The sequence below is a fragment of the Ceratotherium simum genome, chromosome 10 (assembly GCF_057802395.1).
Source record: "Ceratotherium simum simum isolate JZ-2026a chromosome 10, ASM5780239v1, whole genome shotgun sequence".
Classification (NCBI taxonomy): domain Eukaryota; kingdom Metazoa; phylum Chordata; class Mammalia; order Perissodactyla; family Rhinocerotidae; genus Ceratotherium; species Ceratotherium simum.
This window is the reverse complement of record NC_141909.1, coordinates 63,262,317-63,280,327: the sequence shown is the minus strand read 5'-3', so window position 1 is coordinate 63,280,327 and position 18,011 is coordinate 63,262,317. Positions and strand designations below refer to the sequence as shown.

Here is an 18,011-nt window from a genome sequence, read left to right as displayed (position 1 = left end):
TACCCTGACATGATAGTTCTCACTTTTCAGTATAGTCCCTATAGATTTGGTATCAAATGCTTTTTTTTTTTTTTTTTTTTGTGAGCAAGATCAGCCCTGAGCTAACATCCATGCCACTCCTCCTCTTTTTGCTGAGGAAGACTGGCCCTGGGCTAACATCCGTGCCCATCTTCCTCCACTTTATATGGGACGCCGCCACAGCATGGCCCGACAGGCAGTGCGTTGGTGCGTGTCTGGGATCTGAACCTGGGCCGCCAGCAGCAGAGCTCGAGCACTTAACAGCTACGCCACGGGGCGGCCCTCAAATGCCTTTTAAAGATGTTGTTTTGGTTCCTCCCCTACCTCCCCAGAAACTTGCTTGCTAATTATACTAGACAATTGACCACCCTAACTATGACTGTAAAGGAGGAAAGATCCAGAATCCCATCTTCCTCGCAGTAAGAGAGAATGTACAAGGAAGGGCAGTTGGCTTGATTTGCCTTCAAATGCTAGCCCAATAACTTCTTTGCAGTTTCTTGGAGGGTTGGTTTTTTCAGTCAATAAAATCAGAGTTAAAATAATAGCTCTCCTACCAGATTTAGAGTTAACAGTGCAAAGATACATATAAAATTGCTTTGTACAAGCAAATGTGCTATTTAAATCTTAAGAGTGTTCAGGATGTGATGAAATTTTCATCCTAAATTCCTTTGTTTACGGTTGAGCCTCTGGCATAGTCTCCTTAGGAGAGGTTTACAGCAACATCCAGGTGTTATCTTTACAGGTGGTGAAGATTTTTATTACTTATTTCCTGTGTTCCTCTTGATAACATGGGGCTGGGAGAGGGCTAAAAGTTGTGCCCATGTTATAAGTTGAAATATGTAAGTATATCACTGAAAGTAGTAATTATAAGAGTGTGAATTGACTTATCTTTGTACTATTACAAAATACTGAAGTCATCAAACTTGCAAGAAAGGGCTTGCAAATGAAATACGATTTAATCCATTCTAAGCCAATGAGTCAATAAGAGGGGAAACCTAATTTAAAATAAGCAAATAGAATAGAGATTTTAACACACTAAAATAGCCAGTTTGCAGAGCAAAAAATGACTCTCATACCCATCAGCTATGTGACAATAAGTCAGTAAACTTTTCTGTATCTAGGTTTCTTTACTAATAAAATGAGGGGTGGGATGAGGTTACCTCCAAGGTTCGAACATTCTGTGATTTTATAAAAACTCAAATGAAGAGGCATTTTTATTTTCACTAACACAGTCTCTTCTTCAGATGGCCAAATGATAGTGATGGAACGTGTTCCAGAAAATAGGAAACAGTGGCAGCATGAAGCGCCAGGAACTTTAATGAGTGTTTTGGCAGCAGCACATCTAACAAGTAGCTCATTTTCTGCCAGCGAAGGAGAATTTGGTACGTAGTTTATTTTTAAGAACATAACCAGTCCCCTGAGGAGTTTTGTCCAAGACTTGTAACTGCAGAGAGGGGCTAAAAATACCATCAGCCTGGAGAGACACTTGGGAGGGTGTCTGTGCCTTTTCAGAAGCTGATTTGCTTTGTCCAAGCCTGTTCCAAATACCGTTAACAAAAGACTTAAACTTCTGAGAAGAGTGGGGTAATTTTCGTGAATGTGATCAGTTGACAACCGATGAAAAGTGAAGTTAGTAGGACTAGTGGCTTTGTAGACGATGAGCTCCTATTGCTTAGCTCTGCCTGACGGAGTCAGTTGATTTCTCATAGCTACTTGGCAGACTCAAGTTACTATCCTATGGGCAATAAAAATACATTTTAATGTAGTTTTTGGCTTTGGGGTTTTTTTGCCTCCAATTTTGAGCAAAATTATGCTTGTGTTTACTTTAAGAGAAACCAACCATCATTTTCTAAAGGTTGAGGGAATTCATATCACAGTGGGGATTTGGTCCTCTATCAGGTGTGCAGGTGTGAACTGCTACTGTTATCGGCTCGGTCACATCAGTGCGGTGGGGTCTCAGGTTCTTGGTCCGCAGACAAAGAATTTGAGAGTGGACACAAAGCAGAAGTTTTAACAGAGGAAGATTTATTAGCAAAGTGAAAGTACAACCCCAAGGGGAGAGGCGGGCAGGCTCGAGGGAGCATCTGCACCAAAGTTGGAATGTGTGCCAATCCGGGCATTGTCTCCACCCTCACGTTGGGAGGGGGAGATTTTACCCTTACATAGGCATCTCTGGAAACTGTCGTGGGGGTGATCCCCCAAAGGGGGGGGTCAAAACCACAATGCAAATGAGGGTATAATGAGGCTTGGGGCTACTCTCTGTCAGGGTTGGGGGGAGTCCTGCGCGTCAGAAGAGCTGGACGCTGCACCTGGTGGAGTGACCTTGCTATCAGTCGGGGGCAGTGCTGCACATCGGAAGAGCTGCAGCCTGGCAATTAGGATGTTGCACCTGGTGGAGTAACCTTGCTGCCAGCTCATATCTAGCTTTCTGCCTATCTCACTACAAACCCTTGCAGGCAGGCAGGTATCAAACAAGGAGCATCTGCCCAGGTGCGAGGTTTGGGACCCGGTGTTGTGGAGATGCGAGGTTGAGGCGGCAAGGAGACATAGATACCAACTAGGTAGGAATCGTTGCTGATAAATGCTTACAAAGTTAAAGAACAATATAAAAATATATACAACACTTAGAATAATGCTAGAGAGGTACCTGACTGCTACTGAAGAGTGACTCTGCCAGTTTCTTTTTTTTTTTAAACATTTATTTTATTTTTTCTCCCCAAAGCCCCAGTAGATAGTTGTACGTCACAGTTGCACATCCTTTTAGTTGCTGTATGTGGGACGAGGGCTCAGCGTGGCCGGAGAAGCGGTGCCTCGGTGCACGCCCAGGATCCGAACCCGGGCCACCAGTAGCTGAGTGCGCACGCTTAACCGATAAGCCACGGGGCCGGCCCAAAGTCTTCTTTAAATAAGAGCATAAAATGTTTAAATGTATAAACAATCCAGTTTGATGTGTGAAAACTAATTTCACAGCTTTTAAGTTAGGATATAAAAGTTTCATACAATTAGTTGCTGTGTGAGAATATGGGATGAATTTATATTACACACTACTGGATGACATCCAATAGCACTGACCTGGCCCAAGCAGGTACTCTGTGGACAAAACATAGTTACAACATTGCCAAGTGCCTTCACCAGATTTACACTCCTCAAACCAGCCACATGGTCTGACCCTGCTCTAAACAGTCTCAGCCTCTGTCATTGGAGCTTTGTATGAAATTAAGTCAAAGCGTGGAGCTCCTTTTCCTCATTTTTTTTCCTTTAAAAAAGAAAAGAAGGGACTGGTCTGGTGGTGTAGTGGTTAAGTTCGGGCACTCCACTTGGGCACCCCAGGGTTCGCAGGTTTGGATCCCAGGGGTGACCGACACACCACTTATTAAGCCATGCTGTGGTGGCGTCCCACATAGAAAGTAGAGGAAGATGGGCATGGATGTTAGCCCAGGGCCAGTCTTCCTCAGCAAAAAGAGGAGGATTGGCATGGATGTTAGCTCAGGGCTGATCTTCCTCACAAAAAAAACAAAAAAGAAAGAAAGAAACAAACAAATTTCCAAGTAAAAACCAACATATCCCGGGCTGGCCCGTGGCTTAGCGGTTGTGTGTGTGAGCTCCGATACTGGCAGCTGGGTTTGGATCCTGGGCGCGCACCAACGCACGGCAGGTCCGGCCATGCTGAGGCGGTGTCCCACATACAGCAATTAGAAGGATGTGCAACTATGAGGTATAACTATCTACTGGGGCTTTGGGGAGAAAAAGGGGAAAAAAAAGGAGGATTGGCAATAGATGTTAGCTCAGAGCTGATCTCCCTCACCAAAAAAAAAAAAAAAAAAATCCCAAAGCATGTGTGCATTGAAAAGAAACATTACAACTTAATAAAAACTGACTTGAAAGAAAAAAACGTTTCCAAATCCTTCCGATTGGAATCATTTCTCTTATATAAAGAAGAGAGATTTTGATATGTAGTAGCGTCCTTTCTTTACAGAAATAGTCGTATTATGACACGTATGCCCAGGGATTAACGCTCGGACACACTGCACACGGCGGGCCTGGCGAGCTCGCCAGTCGTCCGCTGGGACCGTGTCGTTGGCGGTAGCGGTTCCACGACGATCCCAGCGGAGCCTGCAGCTCGCTAGTGAACTCTACGCCGCTGCGAGCTCACTGCTCTCAGGATTAAAGGCTTCCAGGTCTTTGGAGCAGGCCAACAAGAGACTTGCTGCAACTTGCCGGTACAACTCCGCCTCTGATGGGGACGATTTCCGCACTGGGGAAGTTGCCCTGGAACATGCGGGAGGACGTTTCAGTTTCTAAAGCACGTCCGAAAGCAACCGCCAGTTTCGAGGCCCCTGAGCAACGGACACTTGGACGTTAGAACGTGGTAGGAGGGCGCCTTTTGAAAATTCAAATTCAGGGGCCGGCCCGGTGGCACAAGTGGTTAAGTGCACACGTTCCGCTGTGGCGGCCCGGGGTTCGCCGGTTCGGATCCCGGGCGTGCACCGACGCACCGCTTGTTAAGCCATGCTGTGGCGGCGTCCCATATAAAGTGGAGGAAGATGGGCATGGATGTTAGCCCAGGGCCAGTCTTCCTCAGCAAAAAAAGAGGAGGATTGGCATTGGATGTTAGCTCAGGGCTGGTCCTCCTCACAAAAAAAAAAAAAAAAAAGAAAATTCAAATTCAAACGCTGTAGGGCTCCTCGTTATCATCCTGGTCCTCCGCCCCGGGGGTTTTAAAACCTCCATCCACTTTCATCAGACGGTTCCCGCACAGAGCTGCCATACGACTCCCGGGAGCCACTGGCTCATCGTCACCGCGCCCCTGTAGGCCGTTAAGTAATCCGTTAAAAACTTGCCTGTGAGTTCGCCGTGGGGTCATTTTCGTGATGGTTCTACGTGAGTACGTAGCCCAGGTGGGGTCAGCACCACAGGAGAGGGGCCAGCGGACAGTTTCCAAGCGAGCATGCTCCGCGGCATCTGGAGAGGCCTGGGTCCGCCCCGGGCACTGCCGGCCACCTGGGCGCCGCCTTCCGGGAGACGTCCTGCGACGCCGAGCCGCCCTCCAGCACAGGCCTCAGGCAAGCTGGGTGAGCCGCCGCGTCTCGGCGGTTCCGGCGCCACGAGACGGCGCCCGCACGGCCCCGCCTGGCGGCCCGGGGGCCTGTGGACAGCAAGTCTCCGTGCTTGGGCGGCATCGGGCGCCCCTGGATGGGCCCTGGAGCGGAGCTTGAGCGTGGGAAGCCGGTAGCAACTGTTGCAAACGGTCGAAGGGCTTCTCGTCCTGCTTGGCTGGTGACAGATCCTAGTCGGACCTGGGCTCGGGCCGCTTTCTGAATCTCCGGATGGTCACCTTGCCATCTCCGCGTAGTAGTCCCCTGTCAGCCACGAGCCCCCCTCCCCCCCCCCGGGCTCCGAGGGATCCATGCTTGGTTTTGCACTGTCTCTTCCAGCATGGTTTCTCGCTGTCGTCGGTGAATTTTTGCAGCAGAGAGGCAGCCTGGCAATCCTCTTCTTCGTCTGAACACAGCACATCCGTCTTCTGGCTTTCTTTAATTTTTTGCCGTTTGGCAGACGGCCTTGGGGCTGGCTTGCAGCTTGGCTGAGGCTGCTTTTTGGCGCTTGCATCAGTGGATGAAAGGCCCTTCGCGGGCGGAGAGCCAGAGAACACAGGCAAGCCTCTGGAATATAGTATTCTTAGTGTTTTTTGAATGAATGATTGAAAGAGCCTATAACTTGATTAACATGCTTCTCTTTAATCCAAAAAATTCTAATAAGCTTTCTGTGAGCCCTCAAGTTTGTCTACTGTCTCCCTGTCTTTTCTCTGTTACCTGCCTCTGACAATTTCACATTCATTCAGTGTCACACTCAAATTCATTCACACTCAAATATGTAAGTGCATGAAATTCCAGAATTTCATTATTATATTTGTTATTTAAATTCAAGTCAGGGGCCGGCCCCTGGCTTAGTGGTTAAGTGCTCGCACTCCGCTACTGGTGGCCCTTGTTCGGATCCGGGCGCGAACCAACGCACCGCTTCTCCGGCCATGCTGAGGTGGTGTCCCACATACAGCAACTAAAAGGATGTGCAACTATGACATACAACTATCTACTGGGGCTTTGGGGAGAAAAAGGGGAAAAAAAAAGCTGGAGGATTGGCAGTAAATGTTAGCTCAGGGCCAGTCTTCCTCAGCAAAAAGAGAAGGATCAGCATGGATGTTAGCTCAGGGCTGATCTTCCTCACACACAAAAAAAGAAAGTTCTTAAAAAAAAAATAAATAAATAAATTCAAGTCATAGAAAGATACAGTAGTGATTTTATTGTGGATTTTTAGTAATTGCTATGAAAAACCTAGATCTCAAACTACTACTGCCTGTGTACAGCTGGTAGGGAACCACTGTTTTCAATGATTGAGAAAACATCTGGTCATGCTTCCCTTGCATTCCTCTAGGTTTGGTTTCTCCATTTAATGTCCCTCAAGACACTAATTCTCTGATCATAAAAGTAAAATTCACTTTAATTTCTTGTTTAGTATCTTTCTTCCTCATTAAACTATTAGCTTATGAGAGCTTTGTCTTGATCACCACCCCACTTGGCCTTTCCATCCCCAGTGCTGTTAGAGCGCCTAGAAAGTAGGTGGCCATAGTCTTTGTGAATGAGCGTACAACCATAGCACATTTTTAGTATTACTTTATGCAAAGGCTTGTGATTGCTGACATTTGTATTGCTATCAAGTTGGGTAGGGAAATTACAACGTTAAAAATAATTCTTACGTCTGTATAGAGTCTTCATAAAGACTTTCTGCATGTGTAAATTTTAATAACTTTGGTTATAGGTGTAATAGACAATTTATAAAGGCTTTTAAGGATTAATTATTTGTCTTACATTTAAGCATTTTTCATATATCCTTCATCGAACAGTCTTTAGGTTAAACTTCCAACTCCTTGAAAATAAATTGCTTTGATGCTTCTAGCTCTAAATTCCATTAAAAAATGAGGCTTTAGCAAGTACATGTTTAATTTGTCCTAATATTAAAAGTTTAAAGTAGCAGGACTTTATAAAATCCCTTTAAATGAATCTTACTAGTAAAAGCTACACTCTTAAATAAGGGTATGTTTACATGTGCATAGTTAATTCAGGTCAGTAACTTTGTTTATAGTTTAACCACTCCAAGGGATCCTTGGTGGGAAGGTAACCTCCATTTTTCTTGTATAAGTTTTCAGGCCACATAGTTGCCTTGGTAACATCATAGTTGCACATCCTGATACCAGCTGATTTACATTTCTATATAGCCATTCATTCTTTCTTCTATCCTGTTAAACAAAAATAAGAGCCTCAGAAAATTGTCTTCTTAAAACAGGAAAACAAAAACTATCAGATTCCCACATCAAATGGAATACTCAGGCTGCTTCTAATTAGCCAGACTGCCTCATAGATGAGATATGTCAATCTACTTAGTTTATTTTATAATATACTTTAGGAAATAATATGGGCTATGATTTGGGATGAAAGATGTTGATTAAAAGTAGGTAAATACAGTGTGGTGAAATTTCTACCTGTGTGTACATAAATAGTCATGTAACAGTTTACCAAAAAAAAAGCCACACTTTGCTTTTAATCCCACCTTTGGAGGAAAATTTGCATTTCTAATCCCACTTGTTAAATAAATTTCTCATATATGCCTCATTACAGCCTAATGTAAAACTGTACATGTGAAAATATAGTAAGTTCATGAATTAATTTACTTGCAAAAATGGAGAGAGAGAGGATACACATAACCAAAATAGCACATAAATTGGGAGGTGGTAAATGTAGTTGGAATATTTTGCATCTATACATTGTTTGAGAAGTGGCAAAAGTATTAAATTATGTTACACTTTAAGATGTCAAGAATGCATTTGGTGATATCTAGGGTAAACACTATATTACAGTAAAATAATGTATAACATACAAACAGAAGAAAAAATTGAGATTATAGTTACTTAATCCAAGGAGTGGCAAGAAAGAGAAAAAGGGACATGGGACTGATGGGTCAAATAGAAAACAAATAGTAAAATGGTAGATTTAAACTCAAATATGTTAAAAAAATTTATATTAAATGTGTATATACTAAAAACTCCAATTAAAAGACAGAGTTTCAGACTGGGTTAAAGAAAACCCAACTATATGCTATTTTAAAAAGACTCTTTAAATATAAGTATGCAGAAAGGTAGAAGGTAAATAGATGTAAAAAAATATAAGCAAACACTAACTAAAAGAAAAACTCATTTTAAGGCAGGTAGCATAACTATAGATAAAGAAAGACTTTTCATAATGAAAAAAGTGTCAATCCATCAGAAAGATATAGTGATCTTTAATTTATGTGTACCTAATAACATAGTGTCAAACATATAAAGCAAAAGTTGACAGATCTAACAGGAGAATAGACAAGTCTTCCACGTAGTGGGAAAATGTACCTTTCTCAGTAATTGAACAGACAGAATCAGTAAGGATGTAGAAGATTTGAACAACAGAATTAATAAACTTGATGTGATTGACATATTTGGAACATGACACCCAATTGTGGCAGAAAATATCTTCTTTTCAAGTACACATGGAATATTTACCCGTATTTTTCACAAACTGGGCCATAAAGTCTTATTTCAGTAAATTTTCATCTCATTTAATACCCAGGCCACATCCTAATTTCCTCAGTTGTCCCCAAAATGTCCTTTACACCTGATAGTCCAAAGCAGTATCCTCTCAAGGACCAACATTTCATGTGGTTACTATTTCACTTAAGTCTCTTTTAAATTAGCACAGCTCTTTCTCCCCACCCTTTTTTCATGACAGTGATTTGTTGAAAGTACTATCATGTTGTCCTGCAGAATGTCCCATCTTCTGGATTTGTCTGATTGTTTTTTATTTTGTAAATAAAAATATATCCCTTATGTTTTGTTTTTTTTTGTGAGGGAGATCAGCCCTGAGCTAACATCCATGCCAGTCCTCTTCTTTTTGCTGAGGAAGACTGGCCCTGAGCTAACATCTGTGCCCATCTTCCTCCACTTTATATGGGACGCCACCACAGCATGGCCTGACAAGCTGTGCATCGGTGCACGCCCGGGATCCGAACCCCGGGCCGCCAACAGCAGAGCACCCACTTAACTGCTACGCCATGGGGCCGGCCCAAAATATATCCCTTATATATTTTTTGCAAACTGAAAGTGATATCTAAAAGTTTGATGGTTTGAAGTTGAAGTTTTTTTGTGTGTGAGGAAGATCAGCCCTGAGCTAATATCCATGCCAATCCTCCTCTTTTTGCTGAGGAAGACGGGCCCTGAACTAACATCTATTGCCAATCCTCCTCCTTTTTTTCCCTTTTTCTCCCCAAAGCCCCAGTAGATAGTTGTATGTCATAGTTGCACATCCTAGTTGCTGTATGTGGGACACCGCCTCAGCGTGGCTGGACAAGAAGTGCGTTGGTGCGCGCCCAGGATCTGAACCCGGGCTGCCAGTAGCGGAGCGAGCACACTTAACCACTAAACCACGGGGCCGGCCCTGAAGTTTTTTTTGCTAAAATATATTCGAGGTAATGTTGCATCAAAGCAGAAGACACATGTCTTGTTGATCCACCGTTAGTAGGTCCAACACTGACCACTGGTTGAAGGAGGTGGTAAGCTGATAACCTCCAGTTTAAGTTATGTTTTGACTCTTAACACTGGAATGGAATCTGTGCAGTGTTACTTTGGCACTGTAGAAATGTACAAATCCCTATCAACCATTCACTTAATGGTTTTAACATCAATTAATAATTCTTGCCTAAAGCAATTATTTCCATAGGATTTGTGAAACTATGTTTTTCTAATTCAATACTTCAAAGTATTAAATTTGTAGATAATCAAATATAGCAATGTTTTCCTTTGTGGATTCTTAGAATGCTTAGAACAGCTTTTCCCAGCTTAAAATCTGAAAAAAATTCACTCTTATTTTCTAGTTCTTTTTTCTGTTTTCTTCTTTCACAGTTTAATCTTTAATCCTTTGGTATTTATTTTAGTATATAGTATAATGTAGGTACTAACTTTAATTTTTTTCTCCAAATACCCAACTTTCCAAAACTATTTATTGAATAAGAGATTTTCTTTTTTTGTGTCTGTGTTTTTTTTTTTTTTGTGTGTGAGGAAGATGAGCCCTGAGCTAACATCTGTCAATCCTCCTCTTTTTGCTGAGGAAGACTTGCCCTGGGCTAACATCTGGCCGATCTTCCTCCACTCTATGTGGGACGCCACCACAGCATGGTCTGACGAGCGGTGCGTCGGTGCTCATGCCCGGATCCGAACCTGGGCCGCCAGCAGTGGAGCACGTGGACTTAACCGCTACACCATGGGACCGGCCCTGAATGAGAGATTTTCTTATTGGCTCAAAATTCATTTTACTTTATCCTTGTATATACTTGGATCCATTCCTAGGCTATTTCTTCTCTATTGATACATAAGTATAATTCCCTACACCTGTGTCATTCTTTGATTTTTTTTTTTGTTTGTTTGTTTCTTTTAGGATTTTTATACCATGATAGTATAAATTTCCTTTGGAAAAATGTTTAGAGTATATTTTGCTAATGAAGGGGAAACAATGCAGAAAATATACATATTTACATTTACATTTGTAATACATAAAGGTTGTTTTTAAATCAGATTCATTCTTTGCAGTATATTGCCAGGCAGCATTGAATAAATGGTTAAGAATGGGTTCTATACTTAAACAGATCTGGTATAACTTCTGGCTCTGATACTCCCAAATAAGATAACTATTCTTTCTTCAGTTTCCTCCTTTGTAAAATCAGAATTAAGATAGCACCAACCTCAAAGCATTGTTTTAAATATTAAGTGAGATATTATATTGTAAAGTGTCTAGCAAGTTGCCTGTCTGACTAGGTGCTTAGTAAGTTATAGCTTTTAAAATAGTGGCTAAGAATACCAGTTTTGATGCAGGTTCCAACTGATTACTGTATGATCTTAGGCTAGTCACTTAGCCCTTTTGTACCTCAGTTTCCTGAAATTCACTATTTCTGAGATGAACATTTATCCTCTTCCCCCTTTTAATGTTTCTGAAATTGGGACGCAGCATACAGTCAATGGTGTTTTACAGTCGCTGTAGACCAGGCAGTAGTCCTGACATATTATCATTGTCTGGGCCCCAATGAATGTTAAAACTTGTAGAATGGGTGCCTGTTGGTAGGGATTTTTTTCCTGGAGATTGAAGTGAAACATTCTTTTGACCCCTAGGAACCAGGTGGTTGTAGAGTGCGTGTGGAGAGGTAGATTCTGGTAGATTACAAAAATGAGCACAATCCTTCACTCTTCCCTGTATCCCTGCCCTTTGCAATATGATTTTGCAGCTCCTCCATCATTAAATGGTTTTTTCCCGTCTCTCCTTGAATCTTGACTGGCTTTGTGATACGCTTAGGCCAGTAGAATGCGGTGGCGGTGGTAGTGTGCCAAGTCTGAGTATTCAAGGAGCTTCTGCTCTTTCTTTTGGAGCCATGTCCAGCTCTCAACTAGATCCGGTCGGCATGCTGGAAAATGAGAGACCATGTGGGCCAGAGAGACAAGCCATCCCAAGTGAGGCCCTACTAGACCAGCCAGCCTCCAGCTGGCCTGACAAGTGACTGCAGATGCATGAATGGGCCCAGCTGAGAGCAGAAGAGGCAACCAGCTCAGCCCAGCCCAAGTTGCCTAACTGCAGAATTGTGATCTAAATAAATGGTTACTGTTGTAAGCCACTAAGTTATGTGGTGGTTTATTATTCTGCAAAAGCTAGCTAATATAGACATATTTAGCAAAATTCCCAAAGTGGGAGTTAAAAGTAGGCTCTCTCTACATAGTTGTAAAGCTGGGTTAAGAATCCAGCATTTTCAATTATTTTGTAAATTCTTTTAGTTCTTTTGTGGGTTCTTTTAAGAAAATCTGTCTCAGCAATGCTCTTGATTGTACCAAGGTTGAAATTATGTAAGAAAAAAACCAGACATCAATGACAAGCATATGAAAAGATGCTCAACATCACTAATCATCAGGGAAATTCAAATAAAAAGCACCAAGAGATATCATCTCACACCTCTTAGGATGGCTGCTATCAAAAAACGGAAAATAACAAGTGTTGGCAAGGATATGGAAAAATTGGAACCCTTATGCACTGTTGGTGGGATTGTAAAACAGTGTAGCCATTATAGAAAACAGTATGGAGGTTCCTCAAAAAATTTAAAGTAGAACCACCATATGATCCAGCAATCCCACTTCTGGTTATATATCCAAAAGAACTGAAGACAAGATCTTGAAGAGATATTTTTGTACACCCATGTTCATTGTAGCATTATTGACAATAGCCAAGATGTGAAAGCAATCTAAATGTCCATTGATGGATGAATGGATAAAGAAAAAAAAGAAATACACACACACGGACACATATACACACAATGGAATGCTATTCAGCCACAAAAAAGAAGGATATCCTGTCATATGCTACAATATGGATGAACCTTCAGGACATTATGCTAAGTGAAATAAGCCAATCACAAAAAGGTAATATTTATGCATGATTCCATTCATACAAGGTATCTAAAGTAGTCAAACTCTTAAAGATAGAAAGTAGAATAATGGTTTCCAGGAGCTAGGGGGAGGGGAAATGGGGAACTGTTCAATGGGGGTAGAGTTTCAGTAATGGAAGATGAAAAAATTCTAGAGATCTGTTGTACAACAATGTGCACTTAGTTAACAATACTGTACTGTACACTTAAAACTTGTCAAGAAGGTAAGTTTATGTTATGTGGTTTTTACCACAATAAAAAAACACAGAAATCAGTTACTCAAAAAGTAATTCAAGAGGCCGGGCCCTGTGGTGAAGCGGTTAAGTGAGTGCGCTCTGCTGCTGGCGGCCCCGGTTGGGATCCCAGGTGTGCACCAATGCACCGCTTGTCAGGCCATGCTGTGGCAGCATCCCATAGAAAGGAGAGGAAGATGGGCACAGACGTTAGCTCAGGGCCAGTCTTGCTCAGCAAAAAGAGGAGGATTGGAATGGATGTTAGCTCAGGGCTGATCTTCCTCACAAAAAACAAACAAAACAAAAAAAGTAATTCAAAATTCCTTAATTGCCTCATGAATTGTTTTATGATGATCTCTTTGAATCAGGATCTAACAAATTTGATTGACATGCAAAAAAATAAATAAATAAAAACAACTTTGGGGGCCAGCCCAGTGGCGCAAGCTGTTAAGTGTGCGTGCTCCGCTGCAGCAGCCCAGGGTTTGCCCGTTCAGATTCCCAGTGTGCACTGACACACTGCTTGTCAAGCCATGCTGTGGTGGCCTCCCATATAAAGTAGAGGAAGATGGGCATGGATGTTAGCCCAGGGCCAGTCTTCCTCAGCAAAAAAAAAAAAAAAAAAGAGGAGGATTGGCAGATGTTAGCTCAGGGCTGATCTTCCTCACACACACACACACAAAAACTTAGATGAGTAAGACTCTGAATGTGAGGAATTTTAGTTATACCTTATCCAATTTGTTTCACTTATATTTTCCTTTTTATGAATATACAACAGTGATATAGGATTAAAAATGTATGCTAAGAAAGGACTAAAAGAGTTCTTATAATAATTTATATGTATAAAATATAAATTCTAAGGGCTAAGAAAACTGTATCATTTTATTGGGAACATTTTCTTTGCTATCAGTGTGTAAAATAAAAGTGCATCTTATAATCAGTGGAATCTTAGAGTTGTTGAGAGGACACTGCATTGCTATAAAGAGACGAAATATTGTACTATTTTCAATCTGATCTTTTTCCCAAGAGAAAAACGTACATTTTAAATAACAATAAATCCACCCCCGCCACCGAAAAAGATAAAATTGTGTGTTTGTGTGTGCTTTGAGTTTTCTCTGCAGACATTAATGATTAAGCCTAACCATAACCAAATCTTAAGGTTTTATAATGCAAGATTTTCTATAAAATCAAAGCATTTACTGGCAAAGTGGGAGTGTTTTGTCTCTTCGTCTCTGATCCTTATTCCTCTCGCTTCTTCTTGTGTGTTGCCTACTACCTTCAGTACAGTGCAGAATAGTTGGGGTGTCAGTTGTCATCCCTGTCTCCTTCTGTTTTAATGGAAATGATTCAAAGGTTTTACCATTATGGTCGATGTTCACTAAATGATTTTTGGTATATACCCATCATCGGGTGGATAGGCTGGGATGCTTTAATCTCTCTGTCATTTTTTTTAACAGTGGGAACATTGAAACAATGGCTCCCTAAAGAAGATGAAGGGAAGGTGGAAATGGCCTCTGGCGCTGAGGTAGATGAGGAACAACTAGACCCAAGATCTGATGATGATGATACGTAAGTAGGTCATATCCAGATGCCTAAATGAAGCACTGGTGGAAAGTTCAAATGCTGTTCTTGAGACATAGAAGAGATCCTCCGAGACCTAGCTAAGGAGACCACGTTTTACTATATATGTGGGCTTGGTTCTGGGCTCTCCATTCTTTTCCAAAGGCACTGTTTTCTATCTCTGCATCAGTGATGCTCTGTCTTAATTACTGTGACTTTATCATACCTTTTGATATCTGGTAGGGCCAGTCACCAGACCTTGTTCTAGTCTCCACACCTTTTTCTTCAGAATTATCTTAGCTGTTGTTGCCCTTTACTCAACATAGACATCTTTGCATTCTCTTGTAAAGTGTCGTGAGAAACTTTGTTGGGATTTTGATGAGAATGACATAACATTCGTTGATTAATTTATGAGAATTGACATCTTTGTGATTATAAATCTAAATGTCCATGAGTATAGTATAGTTCTCCATCTATTTATGTTTTTTTAAATATTCTTCAGTATTTTTGTAGTTTTCTTCGTGGTATAGGTCCCACTTAATTTTTGTTGTTGTTTTAAATTTTATTTATTTATTTGTGAGGAAGATCAGCCCTGAGCTAACATCCATGCCAACCCTCCTCTTTTTGCTGAGGAACACTAGCTCAGAGCTAAAATCTATTGCCAATCCTCCTCCTTTTTTTCCCCCAAAGCCCCAGTAGATAGTTGTATGTCATAGTTGCACATCCTTCTAGTTGCTGTTTGTGGGACGCGGCCTCAGCATGGCAGGAGAAGCTGTGCGTCGGTGCGCGCCCGGATCCAAACCCGGGCCACCAGTAGCAGAGCTCGTGCACTTAACCGCTAAGGCACGGGGCGGCCCCTGTTGTTATTGTTGTTGCCATTATTAATGGGATCATTTTTCTCCTACTGTGTTTTCAACTTGACTACTATTAGTGTAGAACACTATTGACATTGTATCCTGTAACCTTACCGAACTGTCTTATTAGTTATAAAATTTGAAGTCCTTTGAATTTTTAAAATTTTATTATAATTTACTTTTAAAATAGGTAATATATTCACATGGTTCTAAATTCAAAAGGTATACTCTTGGGGCCGGCCCCCTGGCATAGTGGTTAAGTTCGGTGCGCTCCACTTCAGCAGCCAGGGTTTGCAGGTTCAGATCTCAGGTGCAGACTTATGCCACTCATCAGCCATGCTGTGGCGGCAACCTACATATAAAGTGGAGGAAGATTGGCATAGATGTTAGCTCAGGGCTAATCTTCCTCACGCAAAAAACGAGGGTGATTGGCAACAGATGTTAGCTCAAGACTAATCTTCCTCAGCAAAAAAAAAAAAAGGTATACTCTTTTCATAGTCTTCCCGCTATCTCTTTACCTCAGCCACACAATTCTCCTCCCCAGAGTCAACCAATCTAATCTGCTTCTGTGTGTACTTCTCCTGAGGAATTCCTTTAAAATTTAAGCAAATATGTATATCTTGTGTATGTGTGTATTCTTTTTTTTTAATAGAAACAGTTTCATAATGTACATACTATCCTGCAACTTCCTTTTATCACTTAACAGTGTATCTTTTTTTTTTTTTTTTTTTAAAGATTTTATTTATTTATTTTTCCCCCAAAGCCCCAGTACATAGTTGTCTGTCATAGCTGCACATCCTTCTAGTTGCTGTATGTGGGACGCGGCCTCAGCATGGCTGGAGGAGTGGTGCCTCGGTGCGCACCCGGGATCCGAACCCGGGCCGCCGGCAGCGGAGCGCACGCACTTAACCGCTAAGCCACGGGGCCGGCCCTACAGTGTATCTTGAATACATATCATAATATGCAAATAGTTGTGTGTGTGTGTGTGTGTGTGTGTGTGTATATATATATAGTTTAAGTTCCCAGAGCAGCAAATATATATATATATATACACATATATATAGTTTAAGTTCCCAGAGCAGCAAAGTATTGGGTCAAAGCATATATATATCTGTAATTGGATATTGTCAAATTGTCCTTCACGAAGTTTACACCTATGAGCACTTTCACGGACAATGTATGGAAGTGCCTATTTCCCTGCACATTTCCTTGCTCCAAACTTAACGGATCATTGCATGAGTGATAGGTTAAAAAATGACATTTCAGGTTAGATTTAATTAGCATTTCTTTTATGAGTGAGGTTGTCTCTCCATATGCTTAAGAGCCATCTTTATTTCCTCCTTTGGGAACAGTTTATTCATAGCCTTAGCCATTTAAAAAATTTAGGCTATTAACATTGTATTGATTTGGGGAACTTTTTGTATTTTAGGGAAATTAGTCTTTTATCAGTAATATGATTCAAGAATGTTTTCCCCAGTTTTTTGTTTGCCTTTTAATTATATTTATAGTGGCTTGTGCCATGTAGAAATTTCTTATTTTTATATCTATTTAGATTTATCAATTATTTCATAAAAAACGATAGGATTTTTTTAGTACTTTTATGATTGAATTTTCTATTTAGTTAAATATTCTATTCATCTTGAATTTTACTCATATTACACTGCAAAGTGTGGCTCCAACTTTTTTTTTTTCAAATAACTTCTTACTTATTCCAACACCATTTACTGAAAATCTTTATTTTTCCTACCAGTTTGAAATGCCACTTTTATAATATACTACATTTTTATATGTATTTGCATTAAATTCCTATTCTTTCTAGTCTAATTATTGTATTATTAACATATTTTTTATAATATAGATTATTTTGGGGAGTTGGTTCACCTAAATACTTTCCTTTTTCAGGATTTTTCTGTCTAGTCTTGTTTATTTTTCCATATGAACATTAGAATCAACCTGTCTAGCAAATAAAGGAGGGAGGGAAGGAAGGGAGGAGAGGAGGAAGGAAAGAGAGAATTTTCTCAGCCTGCTTCCTGCTAATAGAATTTTGGAGTCCAACAGTCTCTTCATTTAGTACTGTCTCTGTCCCTTTCAGTCCAACCTGGCTATGTTTCTGCAAATATAATTCGTTCAAAAATCTTGTAAGTATCTGCGAATCTTACTGGGATTCACTTCATTAGACAAAAGCCAGACCCACAAATCTTTGTGAGACAAGTGCTGCTCTGTCTTGAGCTTTTGCTTAGACTACTGACGGACAACACCCTTAAGTTTCCTGGAGACCCACCCGACCTTTTGAGAATAATTCTGAGATTTATCCACGTTGTCACATGTATCGATAGTTCACTCCCTTTTACTGCTAAGTAGTATTCCATTGTATGGATATACCACATTTATTTATACCTTCACCTGTTGATGGACATTTGGGTTGTTTCTAGTTTTTGGCTATTATAAATTAAGCTAAATAAATATTTATGTACGTGTCTTTGTGTGGACATAAACCTCATTTCTCATGAGTAAATATCTAGGAGTAGAATGACTAAGTTGTATGGTAGGTGAATGTTTAACTTTTTAAGAAATTGCCAAGCAGTTTTCCAAAGTGGTTGTGCCATTTTACATTCCCGTGAAGAGTGTATGAGCATTCTATTTGGTCTACATCTTCACCAACACTTGGTATGGTCAGTTTTTAAAATTTTAACCAATCTGAGTGTGTAGTAGTTTTTGAGTTATAGTCATTATTTATATATCCTTGCTACCAGTCCTTTGTTAGATATATATTTTGCCAAAATTTTATCACCATCTTGGCTTTCATATT

At 40.8% G+C, this 18,011-nt stretch overlaps 2 protein-coding genes across 2 annotated transcripts in view; one reads left to right on the top strand and one right to left on the bottom strand.

The window, feature by feature from the left end:
- NEK5 (NIMA related kinase 5) overlaps positions 1-18,011 on the top strand; it is a 70,533-nt gene that overhangs the window by 45,112 nt on the left and 7,410 nt on the right. The window contains 2 exon segments of the mRNA XM_087436111.1: positions 1,263-1,400; positions 14,246-14,357. Coding sequence (XP_087292237.1) covers positions 1,263-1,400; positions 14,246-14,357 — 250 coding nt within the window.
- The window catches only part of ALG11 (ALG11 alpha-1,2-mannosyltransferase), a 34,078-nt gene continuing 23,169 nt past the window's right edge, over positions 7,103-18,011 (bottom strand). Inside the window, exon 4 of the mRNA XM_087436115.1 lies at positions 7,103-7,312. Within this exon, the coding sequence (XP_087292241.1) occupies positions 7,308-7,312 (5 nt within the window). The 3' untranslated portion in view covers positions 7,103-7,307. The remainder of the gene's footprint in view (positions 7,313-18,011) is intronic.